Raw genomic sequence first — 19,320 nt, forward strand, 5'->3', positions numbered from 1 at the left:
AATGATCAGCAATGCAGAGCAGACAGCGTGTGAAAGATTTCCAGTTGTTCTCAAACCCTTTGATCCATAACTCTGTCTCTCCCCACCTTGCACTGCCACTAGATGAACCATGGAAAACCTCAGCTGGCAGGTAAAGTAAGGTTGACTGTGTAACAAAGTGTAACATTCTATATCCACAATAAAAAAACAAAGCAAAAGCACCACGAGGCCTGGTTGAGACTAGCTCAGATTGCCCATTAGAACAAACTTTTATTAAAGTTATATTTAGATTCACAGCTCAAAAAAAAAAAAGCCACTATGCAATAGCAAGTCAGGTGCCAGAAGAAAGTAGCAATCTTAAGGAGAGGGGGAAGAAACTCAAAATTATTGATATACACGTAGTGGCATACAAAATAAGTTTACTCCTGTGATGCGCTCACTGCTGTGTGATCGCCTGCCTTCCTGCTGGGCTAAACGGGCCTGAATTTCATTTCGGACCGTTTGTAGGAGTAGTTGTACCCTTTGCCTGCCTGCCAGTTCACCCCGTCTGCAAAGCTGCTGTGGGCTCCCAGCCAGTACATCCCATTCAGGTTGGAAGAATGGCAGCTACTGTACCACCAGGCCCCCTTGTAGGTTGTTGCACATGCGTTCGAACCAGGATCTTGCTGTCGGTCTTTAGTGGAGAACAGCATGTTGTTGTGGCCGGATAACGAATCCCCTGTGTGACGTAAATGAAACCACTGTTTATGGCAGGTCGCAGGCAGTTTAGTTCCTCAGTGGCCAAATCTAACATTCCTGGAGTCGTGCTGTCCATTTCCCCCTTTCATGAGGCACTCGGAATCCCTGGAACTATAGAAGGAAGTCTGAAGCTCAATTTAACCGCTTCCATCTGGGTTCCTGATGCAGCAGGTGCTGGGTTACATACCACCTCCAGCTCTTCTGAGGTGCAGGTATTCCACAGAACGCCTGTGGCTAAGTCACCTGACTAGGACTAGGATTGTCACACACCTCCTGGGTAACCTGGGACAAGTCGCTAGAAAGTCAACGGGAGTTGGGTACCTTAAGCCTCTCTGAAAGTGGCAGTCATAATACCTCGGCACTTCAGTTCCTTAGTTGTAAATCATAATTCCTTACCTGCACCCCCTGCCTTGTCTATTGAGATTGCCACTTCTCTTACCATGTACAGAACCGATTAACTGATAGTACAACAGTACCTGATCTCGTTTCGGTCCTCTAGGCGCTATCATGATATAAATAAACAATAACAGTACGGGCACTTCAAAGATCATGGCTGTTGACTGCAGCAAACCCAACAGGACCATGGCCAAATTCCTCTGGAGAAGGATGGGATGAGTTGAGAATCCATTTAGAACCAGAGATTATACACAGGAGCCCCGAAAATGGACCCATATCAAACCAGAGTGTGAGATCGAGTTTAGACAACAAAACAGCTAGCTCCTCAGCTCCCTGGTGGGCAGGCTCCCCAGCTCCCCAGCGGGCAGGTGGATGCCAAATAGACTGTTTGGTTCCACCAGAAATTTCACACTATTAGTGTCGCATTCTGATAAGTAACAAAATGTCAGCAATCTGGAATTTCACATTACATGGACATTCCCTTTTCCAGTCAGTTTTACTCCCGTAGCAAGGCTCCTGTGTGAGATTGCTACTTCTTTCTGCCTCTACTCTCAGTTTAAGTCAGGTGGAGCAGCAATTCATGAACATCATAAATACAGCTAAACAAACTTTTTCTAACCTCAAAGGTCCAATTCAGGATCCATTTGAGTTTGCGGTGAAGATTCAGCTCTGCTCTTCTTTTATCTGAATAACTTTCCATCTGTAATGACGCTCACCTGCCATTTATCTGGACCACGTTCTGAGCTCCTGACTCAGGTAAAATGCCCAGTGACTTTGATGGGAGTTTGCCTGACTAAGGACTGAGTAGGAGAGGGTAATAACTTCAAGATTTAGCCTTAGGAAATGGCAGAGTAATTGTAGATGAGAAGTTTAATTTACTTTTGTTGTGGGATTCTGTACACCTCCAATGGCATTGTAGCATTTCTCTGTGCTATGAAATGTAGAGACCATGTATGGCACCTACCTGCATTACCCCCAAGGAAATCTCCAAGAATCAGCTTGTAATTTTCAGTCTCTCCTAAAATTTTGAATGACTTGTACTTGGCAAATGCATGGATGTTATCGAAATCTGTGAGGTCAATGCGAAGTTCATTATCTCCTAATGGAAACAAATTGGAAAGAAAGAAAATAGCTCATCACACATTCCATCCACATTTTGCATCTTTAGGAGTTCCTTCAACTTCACCTCACCTCTAATAGAGGCAAACCAGCAGCACCCTTCCCTTCAGCTCTGACACCAAAATCTCCTCCTTTCCACTGGATTTATTGCTGACCCATCCTGGATGGTAGGTTGCATCTCTTATCTTGGTTATATTTACATCTTAGTGGATACATTTACATCTAAGTGCCAGAAAAACTAGAAGCAACTATAAAGAAACCCTCGAAACCTTCGCTGGTTATGTATGACTGAATGCTAGCTGCTAAGCAAGAAGATATTTGAAATCGGTTTCATTAGCCCCTACTTGCAGAGCAATAATGACTTTTTAAGGTGTGTTGCTAATGTGTTGAAAACTTGATTGATCAACTGGTTTGGGGAGGGACAGAGAAGGGCTATGGGCAACTGGAAAGAAAGTTCTCAGGAGGCCCAGATTTTGCAAAACAAAGCCTTCTCTACATTTCCTGCGTTATTTTTAGAGTTCCTGTTTGCCACAGTAAGAAAAATCAGCAGTCTCTGGGTACATGCTCTTCCTTAACTTGAGACCAAGAATCAACACTCAAACAAGAAGGGCATAAACAGAACAGCCTCTAGTGCTCTATGTTCTGGAGTCTGGTCAGCCAGTCCATCTGTCTCTCATAGGCAGGAGAAGATAGGAATTTCTGGTAAGGAATATTTGCCATTTGATTCATCACTCTATTTACCAGGCCCTGACTGGAGCCACCAGAGCTACAGTGTTAGCTGGTCCAATGAGATTTCACAAAAGAACCCTTTTTTGTAACATGCATGTCCACTATTACCAGCATTTAACATGTTATGGCTTTGCATAGAATTAATAGTGAACCTTAACAATTATGGGATGGCAGCCGCTGTGACACTATGACCCATATTCACCATAGTAATATTATTATGGTATGATTATGGCATAATTATTATGCATTTTGTACAAGAGGAGTCATGTAAGGTGTCATTGGAAAAGTTTCAGAGTAGCAGCCGTGTTAGTCTGTATTTGCAAAAAGAAAAGGAGTACTTGTGGCACCTTAGAGACTAACCAATTTATTTGAGCATGAGCTTTCGTGAGCTACAGCTCACTTCATTGGATGCATACTGTGGAAGTGAGCTGTAGCTCACGAAAGCTTATGCTCAAATAAATTGGTTAGTCTCTAAGGTGCCACAAGTCCTCCTTTTCTTATTGGAAAAGTTATGATTTGCTGAATATGATTATCCTATTTGTATGCATGCATCATTTTTGTATCTAAAGTTATGAATATTGACTAGGGATCTGTATTTCACATGTAGTTACACTTGGGTGACACCCACTAGGCAAAATGCTACCAGCTTAGACAGCTGCTTGGGAAGGGCCTATTCAAGATAATGGGCCATTAGGAAAAACAATAGGCCTTAGGAGAAGCTCATCCACCACCCAGTGAGCCTTCCTGAGAACGCTCAAGACAGCCTGTAAGTAATGGCTGCTATGACTCTGGAGGGGGATGTGACCAGACCACATGACTCTGGACTCCATTTTCGGTACCTGTATTTTTCCACAAACTGGGCTGGGAACTGTTTTTGGAACAAAGGGTTCCCTCCATATGCTAAAGCTATATAAGGCAGGAAGTGACATTATCAGTTGTTCTTCACTCCCCCACAACTGAACACCTGAGAAAAGCTCTGAAAGAAAAGGACTTGAAACGGGGGTGGGGATCCCAACCTGCAAAGCAAGTGCAGCTTGTGCCTTGAGAATCTGCGAGCCTGCTTGTATCATCAGTCAGGCCGAGAGATTGTTCATTCTAAATCTATCCTTCTAGTATGTTAAGCTTAGTTTGCGTTTTTGTTTATTTACTAGGTAATCCGCTTTGATCTGTTTGCTATCACTTATAATAATTTAAAATCTATCTTTTTGTAGCTATTAAACTTGCTTTATATTTTAACCTAAACCAGTGTGCCTTTAAGTGAAGTGTCTAGGGAAAAATCTCAGCTTGGTTACCACAAGTGTGCATATTCCTCTCCACATTGAGGGAGAGGAGAACTGAGTAATAAATTCATACTGGTTGGGATTTTGACCAGAGCAGAAAAGTACAGCTCTGGGGTCCTGGGCTGGGATGCTGGGGGTAATTTTGGCTGCAGCCTCTCTATTGTTGGTTCATATAGCGGCTGGCCAAAGCCTGCATACAACTGGGTGTGTCCCTGCCTGTGTGAATGCTGGTGGGAGTGTAGGACTGGGAGCCTGGCACAGCAGCACAGTGCAGAGAGGGAGACCAGGCTGGTGAGTCAGAGGGCTCAGTGGTACCCCAGTTCCAGGTTGCACCCCAGGGGGAACCCATCACAACCGCCACCTTAAATCCATCTCTCTCTAGAAAAACACACAATAAGGAAAGTCAGTAGCTGACCTATGGCTGGACTGTCCTTTTCCTTATCAGAGAGCCTAGTTAAAGTTATAAAGAGAACACTCTACAATCAAGTACAGAGCAAGAACTTGGTGGGGAAAAGTGCACACGATGCATGTTGTTTAGTTACCAAAAGAGGTTAATAGGTGAATATTGTCATTTCCCAACCAGAATTCTGTCAGGCGGCTGCCAAAACCTCTCTTGTATGAATGCCAGTCACGGAAAAAATCCACTGAACCATCTGCCCGCCTCTGGAACACCTGTGGGGAAATGAAAGGGATGCAGGTCAGTTTCTGTCCTGAACAAAGCAAGAGTACCAGAGCAGAATTTTAAAGCATCCACAGTCACTATTAAACTAGTCAAATTCTACTCTGCCTCACAGGATATAAATGAGAGCTCAGATTGGCATTTAATTACTGGTACTTATTTTCATCTGTTTTGAAAATTGACAAAGTGGATAGATGCTGTAACAGATTCATAGATTTTAAGGCCAGGAAGGTCTCCTCCATACATGGACCATAGAATCTCACCCAGTACTTTCTGCATCGAGCCCACAAATAGAAGTCTAAAGCAATGAACTAATACAATTTCACCTCTTACATGCTGGAAAGCTAAGGAATTACTTCTACATAAATAAGTGACATAAGATAGCAGCTGCGGACAAAAATGACCGATAAGGAGCTTGTCTACAGCCATGTTCCAGTTGTGCAAGTGAAACTTTCTGAGCACCTGGTGCCTTAGCACCAAAAAGGGAAATCCTCCCACTGCTGTGTTAATAGGCTTAACAGGGAAATTGGAAGTTAAAAGAATAAAATATTAAAAGCTGGTCAGAAAATGCAGTCCCATTGAAACTGAAATGCTTCATAAAATTGTATTGAATTCTCAACCTCTTGTACTATATATTATAATATAAACAAAAGTCAAAATCAAAATGACACACTTGTGCTGATGTTAGCTAAATGAAACGTTTTTGATTGATCCAAAACAAAACAAAAATCAGAATATTCATTTGGAGAATTTTAAAATTTTCAAGTTTTATTCTGATTTGTAAATAAGCCAAATTCTGCAATTGTGAATTCCTAGTGAAACAGAATTCCTCTGCATTGCACATATTTTCCCTCCTCTTTCAACTCCATTTAACACAGTGGACTACGGGGTTTTTCTTTTATATGGCGATAGGTATTGGATACAAAGGTAACCAGAACCTGTAAGACCTCACTCCCTTAACACCATCAGCTCCTCACTTTTTTCCTCACCTTGTGCACCTCCTCTTCCCCCAAATTCTAACAGAACAGATTTAAACAAGCTCCCAGTTCAGCCTCAATTTTATCTTAAACACACTGCCAAGATGGGAAGTTTCTGTTTGAACTCCTGCTCCTAGTGAACATGTATCACTGGGACAGCACAAAGAAATAGATTTCATTTTCAACCAAGGTTACAAATGCCTTCACATGGTTGATGTCCTTTCTAGGAACTGACTTGTTTGAGCAAACCCTTGGCCCCATCCCACGCCCTGTGAAATCCATCAATGATTTGCATTGGCTTTGATGGCAGCAAGAACGAGCACTCCATGATTTGTTCTCACTTACTATCCATCCACCTCCGTCTGTGTCCATGTCACACAGCACAGTCATGGTGTTACAGTCATGGGGGTAGATGGTGTACCAGCCGCTCATGATGTTCCCTCTGGCTAACAGCTCCTTGCAGTTCTTCGCTCCTGGAGAGGATGGTAATTTAATGTTATAAATAAATTACTTGCTGGAATGGATAATTACACAAGCATCATTGATCCCTTTTCAAGGAACTAGGAATTTCAAATAGTTGTCTTTTCCAAACCCTAGAGTACTGGATTTCTTTTTAAACAGCTTTCCTAAGTCCTGACTTCTATTTGAAAAGACATCAGCAAAACGGTACATTCCCGATTAAACTGACTCCTTCAGACTTCATATAGAAATGTACACAAGGATCCACAGTGGCTTTTAGTCATTAGCCCATTTTACAGGATTACCTGCTTGTATTATAGTCAGGAGGGTTTCTGGTATAACAAACGCATGTAAGTCAATAATGCTAACATATCAGAAAGAGGTGTCAGTTACACTAGTTGCTACAGAAGTCGGAATGAATTCCAAGCACCTTTGACTGTGTCTCTACCCTGTGAGCTGACCTCCAGGTCCCTTGAATGGGATGAGTTGACAGCTCAAGTAATGTGATTCTAGGAAACACTCACCTGTCTTACAGTGTACGTCCTTCAGCTCCTCCTCAGCTGTTCAGGAAGGCAAACAGAAGGAAGGGGGATTGAAACCAGGAAAAGAATGATATTTTCCTAAACTCCTGCTCAGGCCACAAGGCATGTATGTATCATGAGTTAAGAGACAGTAAAGCATCTTAACGCATCTCTAACCCCAGCTACCAGTATGTGGAGACAAGTCCTTCCCTAGACAAAGATCAGTGTCCTAAATTCTCTCCAGCCATAGATTTTACTTCCCACACCCTCATCCATAAAAATAACATCCAGTTACACCTTACCTAACATTCTTCACAAGCTGGGAAATATTCAGGCAATTGTAGGGTGTGAAATACATTTTATCCCTTTAGTTCCTTCTGCACCAAAGTAGCATAATTTCACACATTGGCTGTGATCTGAGCCTCCCCAAACTTTCAGGGGAGATCAGTTCTCGATCCAAATGCAGATGCACATGTGACAGCCCATGCTCATCTCTAATTATTGAAGTTTTTTCACACTCTTGGATAGCTCATCAGCTCCAGGGATATTAACAAATTCAGTATTGTGTGCAAACAAATTGCACTCTGAAAGTTTCCTGAGAGGTTCAAGTGTACTTCTTTTAAAATGAAATCAAATTATACTCTTGCCATAAAAGAAATTGCAGATGTTCTTACTTATAGTTCCAGGTATTCCACTGTCTCCTTTATCTCCTAAAAACACCAAAAAACACACAGGAACAAATCATTACACAGCCAAGAGACAGCATCCTGATCTGAGTGCTCATCCCAGCATTTGTTATTAATTCCATGTTGGTGTAAAACCCCAGTTCCCCTACATCACCCCATAGAAAAAATATTAACCCTTCCAGAGTTTGATAAGTGTGACACAGAGGAGAGAGGGACAAATTCTTTTTCACATCAGTACCACCCCCCTGACTTCATCCGAGTTGAACGAGTACAAATAAGAGTGTAATTTGGGCAACTGTGTATGTTGGGGTGGGCTCTTTTTATTTTATTTTTGAGGTGAAGGCTGGAATTTCCAAAGGAGACCAAAAAAGTTAAGTGCCCAACTCCCATTGACTCTGGGACGCATTGGGTGCAGAGTTCTTTGAAAAACTCTTAGCATGTCACAACTGCACTCCCTACTGACTCAGTTTCTATCACTAAGGATAACAGCATAAAAGACAGGAGTATAGCTCAACAAGTAAAAATTATTGGAGGTCTCTTACCTTTCAGACCAGGAACACCAATGTCACCATTCTCTCCTGGTGGAAAATGGAAAGAATGAACAGAGACGTAGCAATCTCAATGAAAGCTTAGAACTGAGGTTCTATTGGGATAAGAGCTGGGTGAATACTGAAAACACAGATCTATGAATTTGTTTGTGAAAAAATGGCCCAAAATGTCATTAGTGTCCATTCAATGGAGTCCGACTATTTGCTGTTCATGAATATTTAGATCACTGCTAGTATTAATGAAACTACTTACTTGTCCTGCAGACTGCATGAATTCATACCAGAAGTTCTTCAGTCATCACTCTCATATTAAAAGGTTTCAGTCAACTAGATCCCGTGACTCCACATCATAAATTACCAATGCCTGTAGCAAGCATTTCACAAAACAGCCAGCGGCTGAGAATACTTTGGTGAACACCAGGAATAATGGATACATTCTTAGCAATTAGGAACAGTTCATGAGTGAGTCATAAAACAAAGAGAGGCCTAAATTTGATTCATGCTCTAAATTGAGAGAAAGATGGGAGGAGGGGTATTGTTAAATGTTTCATAAAAGGAAAATTCAAATGTTAAAAATTATTTGATGGTAGTTAAACAAATTTACTTAGTCTTTTTATTACTTTACCTTTCTCTCCAGCTGGTCCCATCTTCCCAGGGCTCCCCTGAGTTCCCTTTTCTCCTACAAACACAGAGAATGAATTTAAACATTTTATATTTTCAAACACAGAAGAAATTAGAACAGATCTGAGCTCCCAATTCTACCCTTTCTGGCTGAATCCTCAGGCAATGAAAAAGGACACTGAAGCGAATGGAACCAAGCCAGTTTTCATCAGTTGATGATATTGGTCAAATCCTGCATGTAATTTACATGGTCTTTTAATCAGCAACACTATGGTTATATCTGATGAAGTGAGCTGTAGCTCACGAAAGCTTATGCTCAAATACATTTGTTAGTCTCTAAGGTGCCACAAGTCCTCCTTTTCTTTTCGCAGATACAGACTAACACGGCTGCTACTCTGAAACCTGTTATTTATTGAGTAATTCATGTTTGTGCCTGCACCATCCAAAGCCAATTCTCACTCAATGCTGAGGAAAGTACCTCTCATTCCTGCAGCTCCGGGTTCTCCTTTGAGACCTGTGGCACCAGGAACACCAGGGCATCCTTGCAGAATAGCGAGCTTCTCATTACCACCAAGACCCACCATTTTCACTTCTGGAGACATAAAATAATATTTATCAGACACGGAGGATATGGGATGTTCTGCAAATGTGAATTCCAGGTGGAATTCTCTGTGGTTCCCACTGTGGAGGGCTGCAGAAGAATCTTCTTTGGACCATGGGGGAAGGTAGAGTCAGAGTGGAAAGCCTCTGCCCCAAACTCCCTGTCAGGCTGTGGGTTTTCTGGCCTGTCCCTCTGTGGTTCAAACTACCCTGTCCTCTCAGTCCATATTTCCTCTTGCTCGCAAACTGAAGTTTCAAGAGCTTCCATAGTCCAGACTGCATTGAGATTTGCATTTAAAGTCGGGATTAAGCCTCCTTCTTACATATGTGTCATGTAATTTATCATCCCCAAATTTACAGCACTAATTCGGTACATAGAATGGAGTTTCTGCGAAGTCCACTAGTTTGAGTTATAATTGTTTAAAAGTCAGCCCTTAGAAAAAGAAGTTTAAAAAACAAACACTTTGGTCCCTCTAGTAAAGATGAAGAAGGGGACATGGGGGTGGTATGTTCATGACACCTGCATAAAGTAAAGATGATTTCATCCATGATTTCAGAGATGATATTACATTTAAACATGGCAAATCTTTAACACAGTACAGGCAGTCCTTGGACTCGTAACACAATTAGTTCCTGAAAATTGCGTCGTAAATCGAAACGTCGTAACTCAGAACCGCAATCCACTCCACTGTGGGACCGAGCCTCAAAGTCTAAACCAATTGTCTTAAGTCAAAGCAGGGTGTAAATTCAGAAATGTCATAAGTGCTGTTTGTTGTAAGTCGAACGTTGTAAAGTCGAGGACTGCCTGTACAGTACATGACCATGACAGTCCTTCATTGTGTGAACAGCAGTTTTCAAAACAAGGCTGCAGGAAAGAAAGGGGTAAAAGGATCAGATCTTCAGCTGCTGTAAACTGGCAAATTGACTTCAGTGGAGCTTTGCCAATTAACACCAGTCCATCTAGCCAAAACACTGATGCATTGACAACTGTGTTAAAATTAGAAGCTGTCACTTTAAGTTCTAAGGGGCTCTAACTCTCTCTGTGTATGCCATGAACACAACAATTGTAGGTTGATATAACAGCAGGATCAGGGTTAGAAAAAGATCCAGGAACATTTTATAAAGCCACATTGTGAGAAAGTTACAGTTATTAACCCATACAAGACATCACCTATGCAAATACTGAATAGTATTAGAACAGGGAAATGAACAATGAAGACATCAGCAACTTCCTCCAAACAGAAATTGCCAACATTACAACACATAGGAAACTTGAGGTGTGAGAAGCATGTTTTGAGTCTGGGATTCTGCTTGGAAGTTGTTCGCTGATGGCTTTACTGTTCTTTTCCCTGTTTTCAATGTCTGTGTTGGTGATGTAACATATTGGTTAGTATCTCACCCTTTCTTACCAGAGCTTTTAGTTTTTTACAAGCTGGAAGCCATTTGTGAAGGTGATCTAGGAACGAGGTTTATACAAGAATGTGTATTAAGAGGGGGGATTTAAATATATATAACATGTTAGAAAATTCCAAGTCTTGAACATTTTAAAATACTTTCTGAACTGAAAGTCTGTGGAACAATAGAATGGATTGAAAATTAACAGCCGCGCCTCTGAATTTCATGGGTTCTGTTGGTTTATAGCAGCCTGAACCTGCAATAAAAACTATCCATCCCCAAATAGCTCAATCAATGCAAGTCTGTATGGGGAGCAGGAACGGCTTTCCCAGCTACTTGTATCCAGGTGCAGAGGGTAATAGAGCCTGTAATCAGCATCTTTTGGTGCACATGTTGTACTAAGGTGCCATTTATAAATGTTGAAGAGATGTTATAAGCACATTAGAAACCCATGTAGTATGTGTTATAGATGGTTCTAAACACGTCAGCAGAAGATGTTATAGATGGTTTTATTCAAAGGTTTATTACAGTAAATAATCATTCATATTATTGATTTAAGACGTGGTAAGCACCCCATTGACTTAACAGACTCTATAACAATCTGTAACCATAGACAAGCCTTGTATTAAAACAAGTTAATCATTTAATAATGGAACCTTAATATAAAAGATGACTGTGTTTTGTATGTGCTTTAGTACAGCTGCATTTTCCCCCTTATTCTAGATTCCACATTAATTGCAAAACTCTGGGTAGTACCTCCCAGGGGCAAGGGAATGAGGAAACAGTGTTGTGTGGCCCATACATTGGCTTTGTGGGGGCTGGCACATAAGCAAGTGTTTGATTTCATGAGGATGATTAATGAGCCAGAATTGGAGCAGCTTGGGATGCTATTGGAGATGGTTTCATTTTGAGAAGGGGAGTCTTTCAAGGTTCCCTCTTAGTAACTGGGAATTTTTCAGCCTTGTCTCCCTCATCCCCACCTCCCCAGGTCTGCCACAGCCCAGAGAAGATCCCAATACTAATGGGGAGAAGCTGGAAGCTATGAAGTGAGTCTAATGTGTCCGGTTCCTCCCTGTTCAGAGCTCTGCTGTATTGTGTGTGATCCCCGCTGTTCCTCAGAAATCAGCAGAAAGTCCTCTCTACGTGCTCCATGGAGTTAGGGCCCCCTGGCTCTGGGGTAATGAGGGAATGGAACTAGGGGGGCAGATGCTCCCAGCAACATGCTCCGTTTGGGACCTAGGGAATTTCCCATCAACACTAACTCCCCCTCCACAGCATCCCCTTCCCAAAGAGGAACAGTAAGGCGGATAAGCATGGCGGGGTGGCCACTCAGAGAGCCATGCTACTGAGAAGCATGGGGGAGGCTGTGCAGCACTGTGGAGGAGCTTCCTTTCTCCACAGTTCTCTGGGGTTTGGAGGCTGGGACCCTGCTCCCCTAGCTCCCAGATTCCTCTCTCCTATGGGGAGTATTTCTTAGAAATCCCATGAGATGAACTGTGCCTGATTCCTTCGCCCTGATTCCCCTTCCTGAGACCTCACTGCAGGCGAGTCTTCAGTGGTGCTTCACCATCAGGGGTGGACAGTAACTACTGCAAAGTAGCTAGTCGGACCCATGTTGTTAAAAGGTAACAGCTTTGTTCCTCACTCACCTGGGCAGGTGTCCTGAGCCTCACAAACCACAGCTGCTAGGCAGAGTACGGCGAGGAGGGTTTGCTGGGCAGCCCTCCCCATGGCCAGTTGCTGGTCTCCGCAACGGCAGCTCCACTCGTCTTCTCACTGCCCTCTCCTCTGCTTTAGCATTTCAGAGCTGTGAGAGTTTTCCAGGCAACACAAATTATAATATTAAGCTCCACCTCTGACCTCTCAGTCTCCTCAGCCAGTCTCCATAGTCCAGTTTTTTCCCCTGCCGAGATCACTGTAGAGGAAGTGTTGCCACCTGGGTGCAGGGAAATCCTCAAAAGGGTTGACACTTTTTTTTTTTTTTAAATATAAAACCTCCTGTGGCCTTCTGGTTCCAGTCTTCTGGTTTCCCTTTGGTGAGCCGGGGGATTTACACTGAATGTAGAGCTGTCGGGGAGAGGGTTATTAGGAGCTTAATTCCAAAATTCTGAGGAACTAACCCACAACTAAGGAACTAAATACACCTCCGACACGTCACTTTCATGCAGCGGGTACTGTATAACTGGTTACCACATTCAAATCTCTTGCCCTTTATAAATCAGCAGCAATGCCCAGCCATGCTCTGGGTATTTGTATAATTTTGGTCACACACATACACATTTGTATTCTGCTCTGTTCAGGTTCTTATACCAGGCCCATCATCTTGGTGTGTGAGCACCTTCCAGAGACGCATTAAGCCTCATAATAGTTGGATTCTTCCTAATGGACTGTGCCACCTACTTTAGGATCCAAGCCAAACAACACTGAAATTAGTGGAAACCCTCCCATTGATTTCAATAGATCAGGCCCTGAATAAAGACCCACCAATAGAACAACAACCCCCTTCTGTGGCAGGTATCTTAAAAAAAAAATCCTCAATTCCAAAACGTTTGGACTATTAGCACATCCTGGCTCTGAAGGACCACATCTTGTGGATATCATAGAATCATAGAATATCAGGGTTGGAAGGGACCCCTGAAGGTCATCTAGTCCAACCCCCTGCTCGAAGCAGGACCAATTCCCAGTTAAATCATCCCAGCCAGGGCTTTGTCAAGCCTGACCTTAAAAACCTCTAAGGAAGGAGATTCTACCACCTCCCTAGGTAACGCATTCCAGTGTTTCACCACCCTCTTAGTGAAAAAGTTTTTCCTAATATCCAACCTAAACCTCCCCCACTGCAACTTGAGACCATTACTCCTCGTTCTGTCATCTGCTACCATTGAGAACAGTCTAGAGCCATCCTCTTTGGAACCCCCTTTCAGGTAGTTGAAAGCAGCTATCAAATCCCCCCTCATTCTTCTCTTCCGCAGGCTAAACAATCCCAGCTCCCTCAGCCTCTCCTCATAACTCATGTGTTCCAGACCCCTAATCATAGTACACCAGATACATAGTGCACCAAGGCAGACACTAACCAGCCAAGGTGTTTTTCATCCAATTTTTGTCACTGTTTTGCTCATCAAGGAATCCTGCTTGGTGGTGGCATAGTTGTAAGATCTCTGATCAGGTTAGATAAGCATTTAGAAACCCATCCTGTGAACTCTGGTTCATCTGAGTAGTCTAACTGAAATTAAAGGGATGAGTCACATGAGCGAGGGTTTGCAGGACTGGGCAGTAAGAGACTCCCTAGTGCGCCTTTACCTAGCACCTGAGCAGAGCACAGGCAGAATAGGAGGTGGGTTAGCACTCTGAGCCAGCCCTCAACCTTGACAAGAGCCATGCTTCATATGGACACCAGTAAAGGTGCCTGCCGTGATGTATCCCTTTTGGTCCTTTCATTTCTCCCCCTGGTTCCCTATAGATTGGAGCCCTCTTCCTTGAGACCAATGCACAGCCTGCTATCCATCTCTCTGCTGTCAGAACTGCCTTCTTCCACTAACTCCGCTGTGTCTACCTGCTACCATTTCCATTCCTCCACCTTCTCAGACTTGCTCCATGGCAGAAGAGAACTCCATAAACAGGGAAGTTTACATCTTTTCCTCCACACCAGTCCCCCTGCTCCTGGAAACCCAGTTTGTTGCCTCTGCCACATGCTCAGTCTTCACTGGTCCAAAAACAGGTGTTCTGAGGTTTCTTTGGAACCCGGGTCTCTCCTGTAGCAGGATGACGTGAAACCCATCCCTTCAACGTTCTTACATTACCTGGCTCTGCTCCCTCAGGGCTGATTGCACTAATGTTATTGGGGTGGACTGAGTTTTCAGGGAGATTTGTTTTATTGTTAAGAGCCTTAAGAGCCTTATTACAGCAGTAAGAGCATTGGCTACTACCCAAATTCCTTTCCTTCCACTTAACACTAGAAGGCAAAAATAGATTTAGTAGGACACAAAGGGAGGGAGGCACTGAGGGATTTACATCCATATTAATCTGCCTAGTTTACGAAAGGAAACCTATCTTTGTTTACAACAGCTGGAGATAGGGTATGGATGGACATGACCCCTGCTGGAATGTGATTGCAGTGTTTATCCCCAGGGCGATATAGAACAATGAAACATTGTGGAAATCAGCGTGGAGGAAATGTCAAAGAGTGTCTTAAAGTTCAAGGATTTTTACAAATGTTCTTTGCAAGTGTTGTAGCTGCATTGGTCCCAGAATATGAGAGACACAATGTGAGTGAGAAAAAAAGGAGTACTTGTGGCACCTTAGAGACTAACCAATTTATTTGAGCATAAGCTTTTGTGAGCTACAGCTCACTTCATTTGGAAAGGAAGATGATGTCTGTCTGTATCTGTACGAGTTTTTTCATGAAGTTGATAGATTTCCACTCCATACGGCTAAATGCAGTGCCTTGCATAATGACAGGTTTCAGAGTAGCAGCCGTGTTAGTCTGTATTCGCAAAAAGAAAAGGAGGACTTGTGGCACCTTAGAGACTAACCAATTTATTTGAGCATAAGCTTTCGTGAGTGAGAGAATATCTTTTATTGCCTTCTGTTAGCAAGAGGGACAAGGTTCTGAGCTACACAGAGCTCTTCTTGTTCACGAGGCCTGGTTGAGACTAGCACAGATTCCCTATTAGAACAACTTTTTATTAAAGTTATACTTAGACATGCAACTCAAAAACAAAAAAAAAAGATGAAAAAAGATCGTTGGATGAAGTGAGCTGTAGCTCACAAAAGCTTATGCTCAGATAAATGTGTTAGTCTCTAAGGTGCCACAAGTACTCCTTTTCTTTTTGCGAATACAGACTAACACAGCCGCTACTCTGAAACCTGTCATTAAGTGACATAGGAGCCTAAGCCCCATTTTCTGAAGGGATATAGGTATTTAGGAGCCTGGATCCCATGGAAATTCAATTTTGAAAATGGGTCTTAGGCTCCTCAGTCACTTAGAGACTTTTGAAAATCCCACCCAAAATATTGTTCATAAATGTACATTACAGTAAGGCTGCTCAAACATTTCTGGGGCAGCTCATGCTGTTCTCAAGCCCACAGGTGGAGTGTCGGGGAGGAAAGACCTGGGGGCCAAGTGAAAGCTGAGGTAGGAACCTTCAGTTTGCTCTTTTTTTTTGTTTTTGAGTTGCATGTCTAAGTATAACTTTAATAAAAAGTTGTTCTAATAGGGAATCTGTGCTAGTCTCAACCAGGCCTCGTGAACAAGAAGAGCTCTGTGTAGCTCAGAACCTTGTCCCTCTTGCTAACAGAAGGCAATAAAAGATATTCTCTCACTCACGAAAGCTTATGCTCAAATAAATTGGTTAGTCTCTAAGGTGCCACAAGTCCTCCTTTTCTTTTTATGTCACTTAACACTTTTAAAAAATGTTACCCAAAGGGTACGTCTACACTGCAAAAAAAGACCTGCAGCACAGTTTGGGCTGGCCCAGATCATCTGCTTTGGGCTCAGGAGTATCAGGCTTTGGGGCTAAAAATTGCAGTGTAGTTGATCAGGCTTGCACTGGAGCCTGGGCTCTGAAACCCTGCGAGGGGGGAGAGGATTTTTATTGCAGTGTAGATGTACCCTGACTGACTTAGAAGCACAAATGCTTTTAATTTTGGAGCTTGTGTTCTTAAGTCACTCAGGGCCTGACTGTTAAAGGTATTTAGGCACCTAAATCCCAGGCATCTAAATACCTGTAAGAATCTGGCCAAGTCAGTTTTGAAAATCACACTCTAAAGTCTTTAGTTGAAGGATTACATTTTATTTTATTTTATCCTTTCCATTTCTTTGAAAGCAACTTCCTCAATAGCACTGGGCTCTTTTACAAGAGTTTGAAAGTACCCATGGCTTTACCTAGGGCAGTGGCTCTCAACCTTTCCAGACTGCTGTATCCCGTTCAGGAGTCTAATTTGTCTTGCGTACCCCCAAGTTTCACCTCACTTAAAAACTACTTGCTTACAAACTCAGACATAAAAATACAAAAGTGTCATAGCTCATTGTTACTGAAAATTGCTGAATTTCTCATTTTTACCATAGAATTATCAAATAAATCAACTGGAACATAAATACTGTAGCACATTTCCGTATACAGCATATAGGAGCAGTATAAACAAGTCATTGTATGAAATTTTAGTTGGTACTGACTTCGCTAGTGCTTTTCATGTAGCCTGTTGTAAAACTAGGCAAATATCTAGACAAGTTGATGTACCCCCGAAAGACCTCTGCGTACCCCTGGTTGAGAACCACTGACCTAGAGAACCACCGTTTCTTCCTAGGATTGATGTCACTGTATGAAGGGTTAGTACCAAGAATTATGGTAAAGCAGCAGAGACAATGATTGGCCAGCGATGTGACATCATTCCCAGAAGCACCATGTTCCAGGAATACTGGAATAGCACACGACACTAGAAGTGCTCAGGTATCATTGCAGCCCTCCAAAGGAAATTTGGATGTTGGAATATAAACTAACCGCTTAACTTTAATCCTGGTCTAATGGATAGGTCATTGGACTGGAAATCAGAAGATCTGGCTTCTATTCCTGGCTCTGCCACTGACTGGATGCATGATTTTGGGCAAGTCATTTCACCTTCTGGGCCTCAGCTTCCCCTCCCACCTTTTGTCTTTCTTGTGTACTTAGATTGCGAGAACTTTGGGATGGGCTGACTCTGTGTGTTTTCACAGTGCTAGCACAGTGAGGCCCTGATATTGATTGAAACCTCCAGGTGCTACCTCAATACACAACATAATACCACCAAAGCCAGAAACAGAGATCATTCATTTTTGAAGATTCCCACTAACAAGAAAGGAGGAAGCTGTCAGGAAGATGAGCATGGATATTTTCTTTGTTAAAACTAAGATGCTGAAACAATCAGATAATTACTACCAACACTGAAAAGCTACTTTCGTAATTGGAACATGACTGTGAACTGGCAGTTACATTACAGCTGAATTTTAAGGACGTTCAGTTCCCAATCAGTGGACATAGGATCTGCTCTTCTGGGCGGGAACAGCACCTTGTACAGCAAATTCTTTTCACAATCTGATCATATCTGATCACTCTGCCCTTCTAGAATTGACAGGAATGTCCTGGTTCCATTGTGATGACAATCGTCGTATTAGTGTGCCACTTCGCTTTGAGGCTTGCTCAGGAAGCCATTTTTCCTGCAAAAGCTACTGATTGTGGTCTCTGTGGGCCAGAGTTTCAAAAGAGCGCAAGGCCAGATTTCCATTATTTTCAGATTTCCAATTGATTCTGCTATCCGCCACCACGGTGCAAATCCGAAGTAACTGACTGCCAGGGAGATACCCCAGAGTACCTCAAGGAGTGACTGAAATCCGAATCTCTTCCACTGGGATCTGCCTCCTCAGCTCCACAGAAAACAACTACCAGCATGTACCCAGCATTCAGGGCTAGTTACCAGGCACTTTCTATGGCATCAGTGTAAACTACATGTTTACAGCCAGTCTGGCTTGGGGGGAGGCCCAGCTGGCTGAGCACCATGCCGAACTCTGGAAGCCCCATCTGGCTGTTTGTCTCTTGAAAAAGTGATTGGATGAAAAAAAGTAAACACTGAAGAGCTTTTTCTGACACCTATGCAACAGCTCTGCAGCGTCTCATATTCCACAGGTCCAGGAAATTGTGTAGCTTGCCAGCTAACTGCAATCCCAGATTTCCTGCAGCATGAGAGTTGCTATCTCTATTTGCAATGCTGAAGCCTAGTAGCAGCCCACCAAGTCTCAGAAATCTCACAGGAGAGACCTTCGTCTCTTCAGGCCACTCCTTTGTGCGCTCTCATTCTCTCTGTCCTGTAATTGCCCTCTGCTGAGAGCTGACAACCCCTGGGACAACAGTCAGAGTTCTTCCACAATGTCATCCTGCCCATTGTCCTTAGCCATCACACGGTATGCGATGCGTGTGAAGGAGCCCGTGAGCATCAGGACAAAGAGGATGAAGAGCAAGGGCCAGATCCCATATTCAATCCCTTTTAGGGAGCTCGGCTTATCCTCTGGGATGGTGTTGGTCAGATTCAGCATGTACCCAAGAGCCCAGCCAGCTGATACGTTACCAACCTAATGAAACAAAACAACAGAGTAAGACTGGGTTCGTGGCAGGTGACTAGTGATAGGTGAAGCCCAGGGCTGGAGGCTCAGACAGATATCTCAATGCCCAGACCCAACGCTTAGTTAATTTTATCCTGGTCTCAAAATTGGGTTAGAAGACTCAAAAGACCAGGCTTTCTCGGGAGATTACTAGTTTCTGAAGGGCACTTCTGCTTCCAGTCCTGGCCAAAGGCAGGAAGGGAAGGGATGTGACTTTTCTTTTAAAAGATGTGTCTAACCAATCTAACCCTGCCCCCCAGTTTATTCAAAATCTGAACCCAAATTTCACAGCTGGCCCCCGGCTCTGTAACAGACCACACTAGCTCTCCAGATGTGAACACTCCCAAACTTTGCAAGGCATTCAAAAACCAGAAACAGACTGGGATATTTTTTGACTCAGGCCCATCTCTCAACTCAGAAAACCATGAAGATGTCTTTTTGCCCTTAGTTTTAAATTATCTCCAG

At 43.0% G+C, this 19,320-nt stretch overlaps 2 protein-coding genes across 2 annotated transcripts in view; both read right to left on the reverse strand.

Annotated features, from left to right (window-relative positions):
* Positions 1–243: 243 nt before the first annotated feature.
* LOC140899223 (ficolin-2-like) lies at positions 244–15,003 on the reverse strand. The gene is made up of 11 exons (XM_073314299.1): positions 13,799–15,003; positions 12,377–12,794; positions 9,211–9,324; positions 8,737–8,790; positions 8,106–8,141; positions 7,552–7,587; positions 6,881–6,916; positions 6,243–6,370; positions 4,784–4,913; positions 2,078–2,212; positions 244–697 (listed from the first exon to the last, which is right to left on the reverse strand). The coding sequence occupies exons 2-11, from the start codon at positions 12,456–12,458 to the stop codon at positions 450–452; spliced, it is 999 nt and encodes a 332-aa protein (XP_073170400.1). The 5' UTR covers positions 12,459–12,794; positions 13,799–15,003; the 3' UTR covers positions 244–449.
* Positions 15,004–16,114: 1,111 nt separating this feature from the next.
* Positions 16,115–19,320, reverse strand: part of LOC140899224 (ectonucleoside triphosphate diphosphohydrolase 2-like) — a 33,796-nt gene continuing 30,590 nt past the window's right edge. Inside the window, exon 10 of the mRNA XM_073314300.1 lies at positions 16,115–18,825. Within this exon, the coding sequence (XP_073170401.1) occupies positions 18,607–18,825 (219 nt within the window). The 3' untranslated portion in view covers positions 16,115–18,606. The remainder of the gene's footprint in view (positions 18,826–19,320) is intronic.

Source organism: Lepidochelys kempii, chromosome 16 (assembly GCF_965140265.1).
Source record: "Lepidochelys kempii isolate rLepKem1 chromosome 16, rLepKem1.hap2, whole genome shotgun sequence".
Lineage (NCBI taxonomy): Eukaryota > Metazoa > Chordata > Testudines > Cheloniidae > Lepidochelys > Lepidochelys kempii.

What these genes read in the sequence shown, in the direction of transcription:
- LOC140899223 (XM_073314299.1), bottom strand. Translation starts at nt 12,458, where the DNA reads ATGGGGAGGGCTGCCCAGCAAACCCTCCTCGCCGTACTCTGCCTAGCA. An exon ending in GGACGTACACTGTAAGACAG is followed by an intron (nt 6,371 to 6,880) that starts GTGAGTGTTTCC and finishes CATCCTCTCCAG; the next exon opens with GAGCGAAGAACTGCAAGGAG. An exon ending in CAGACGGAGGTGGATGGATA is followed by an intron (nt 4,914 to 6,242) that starts GTAAGTGAGAAC and finishes ATTTCCCCACAG; the next exon opens with GTGTTCCAGAGGCGGGCAGA.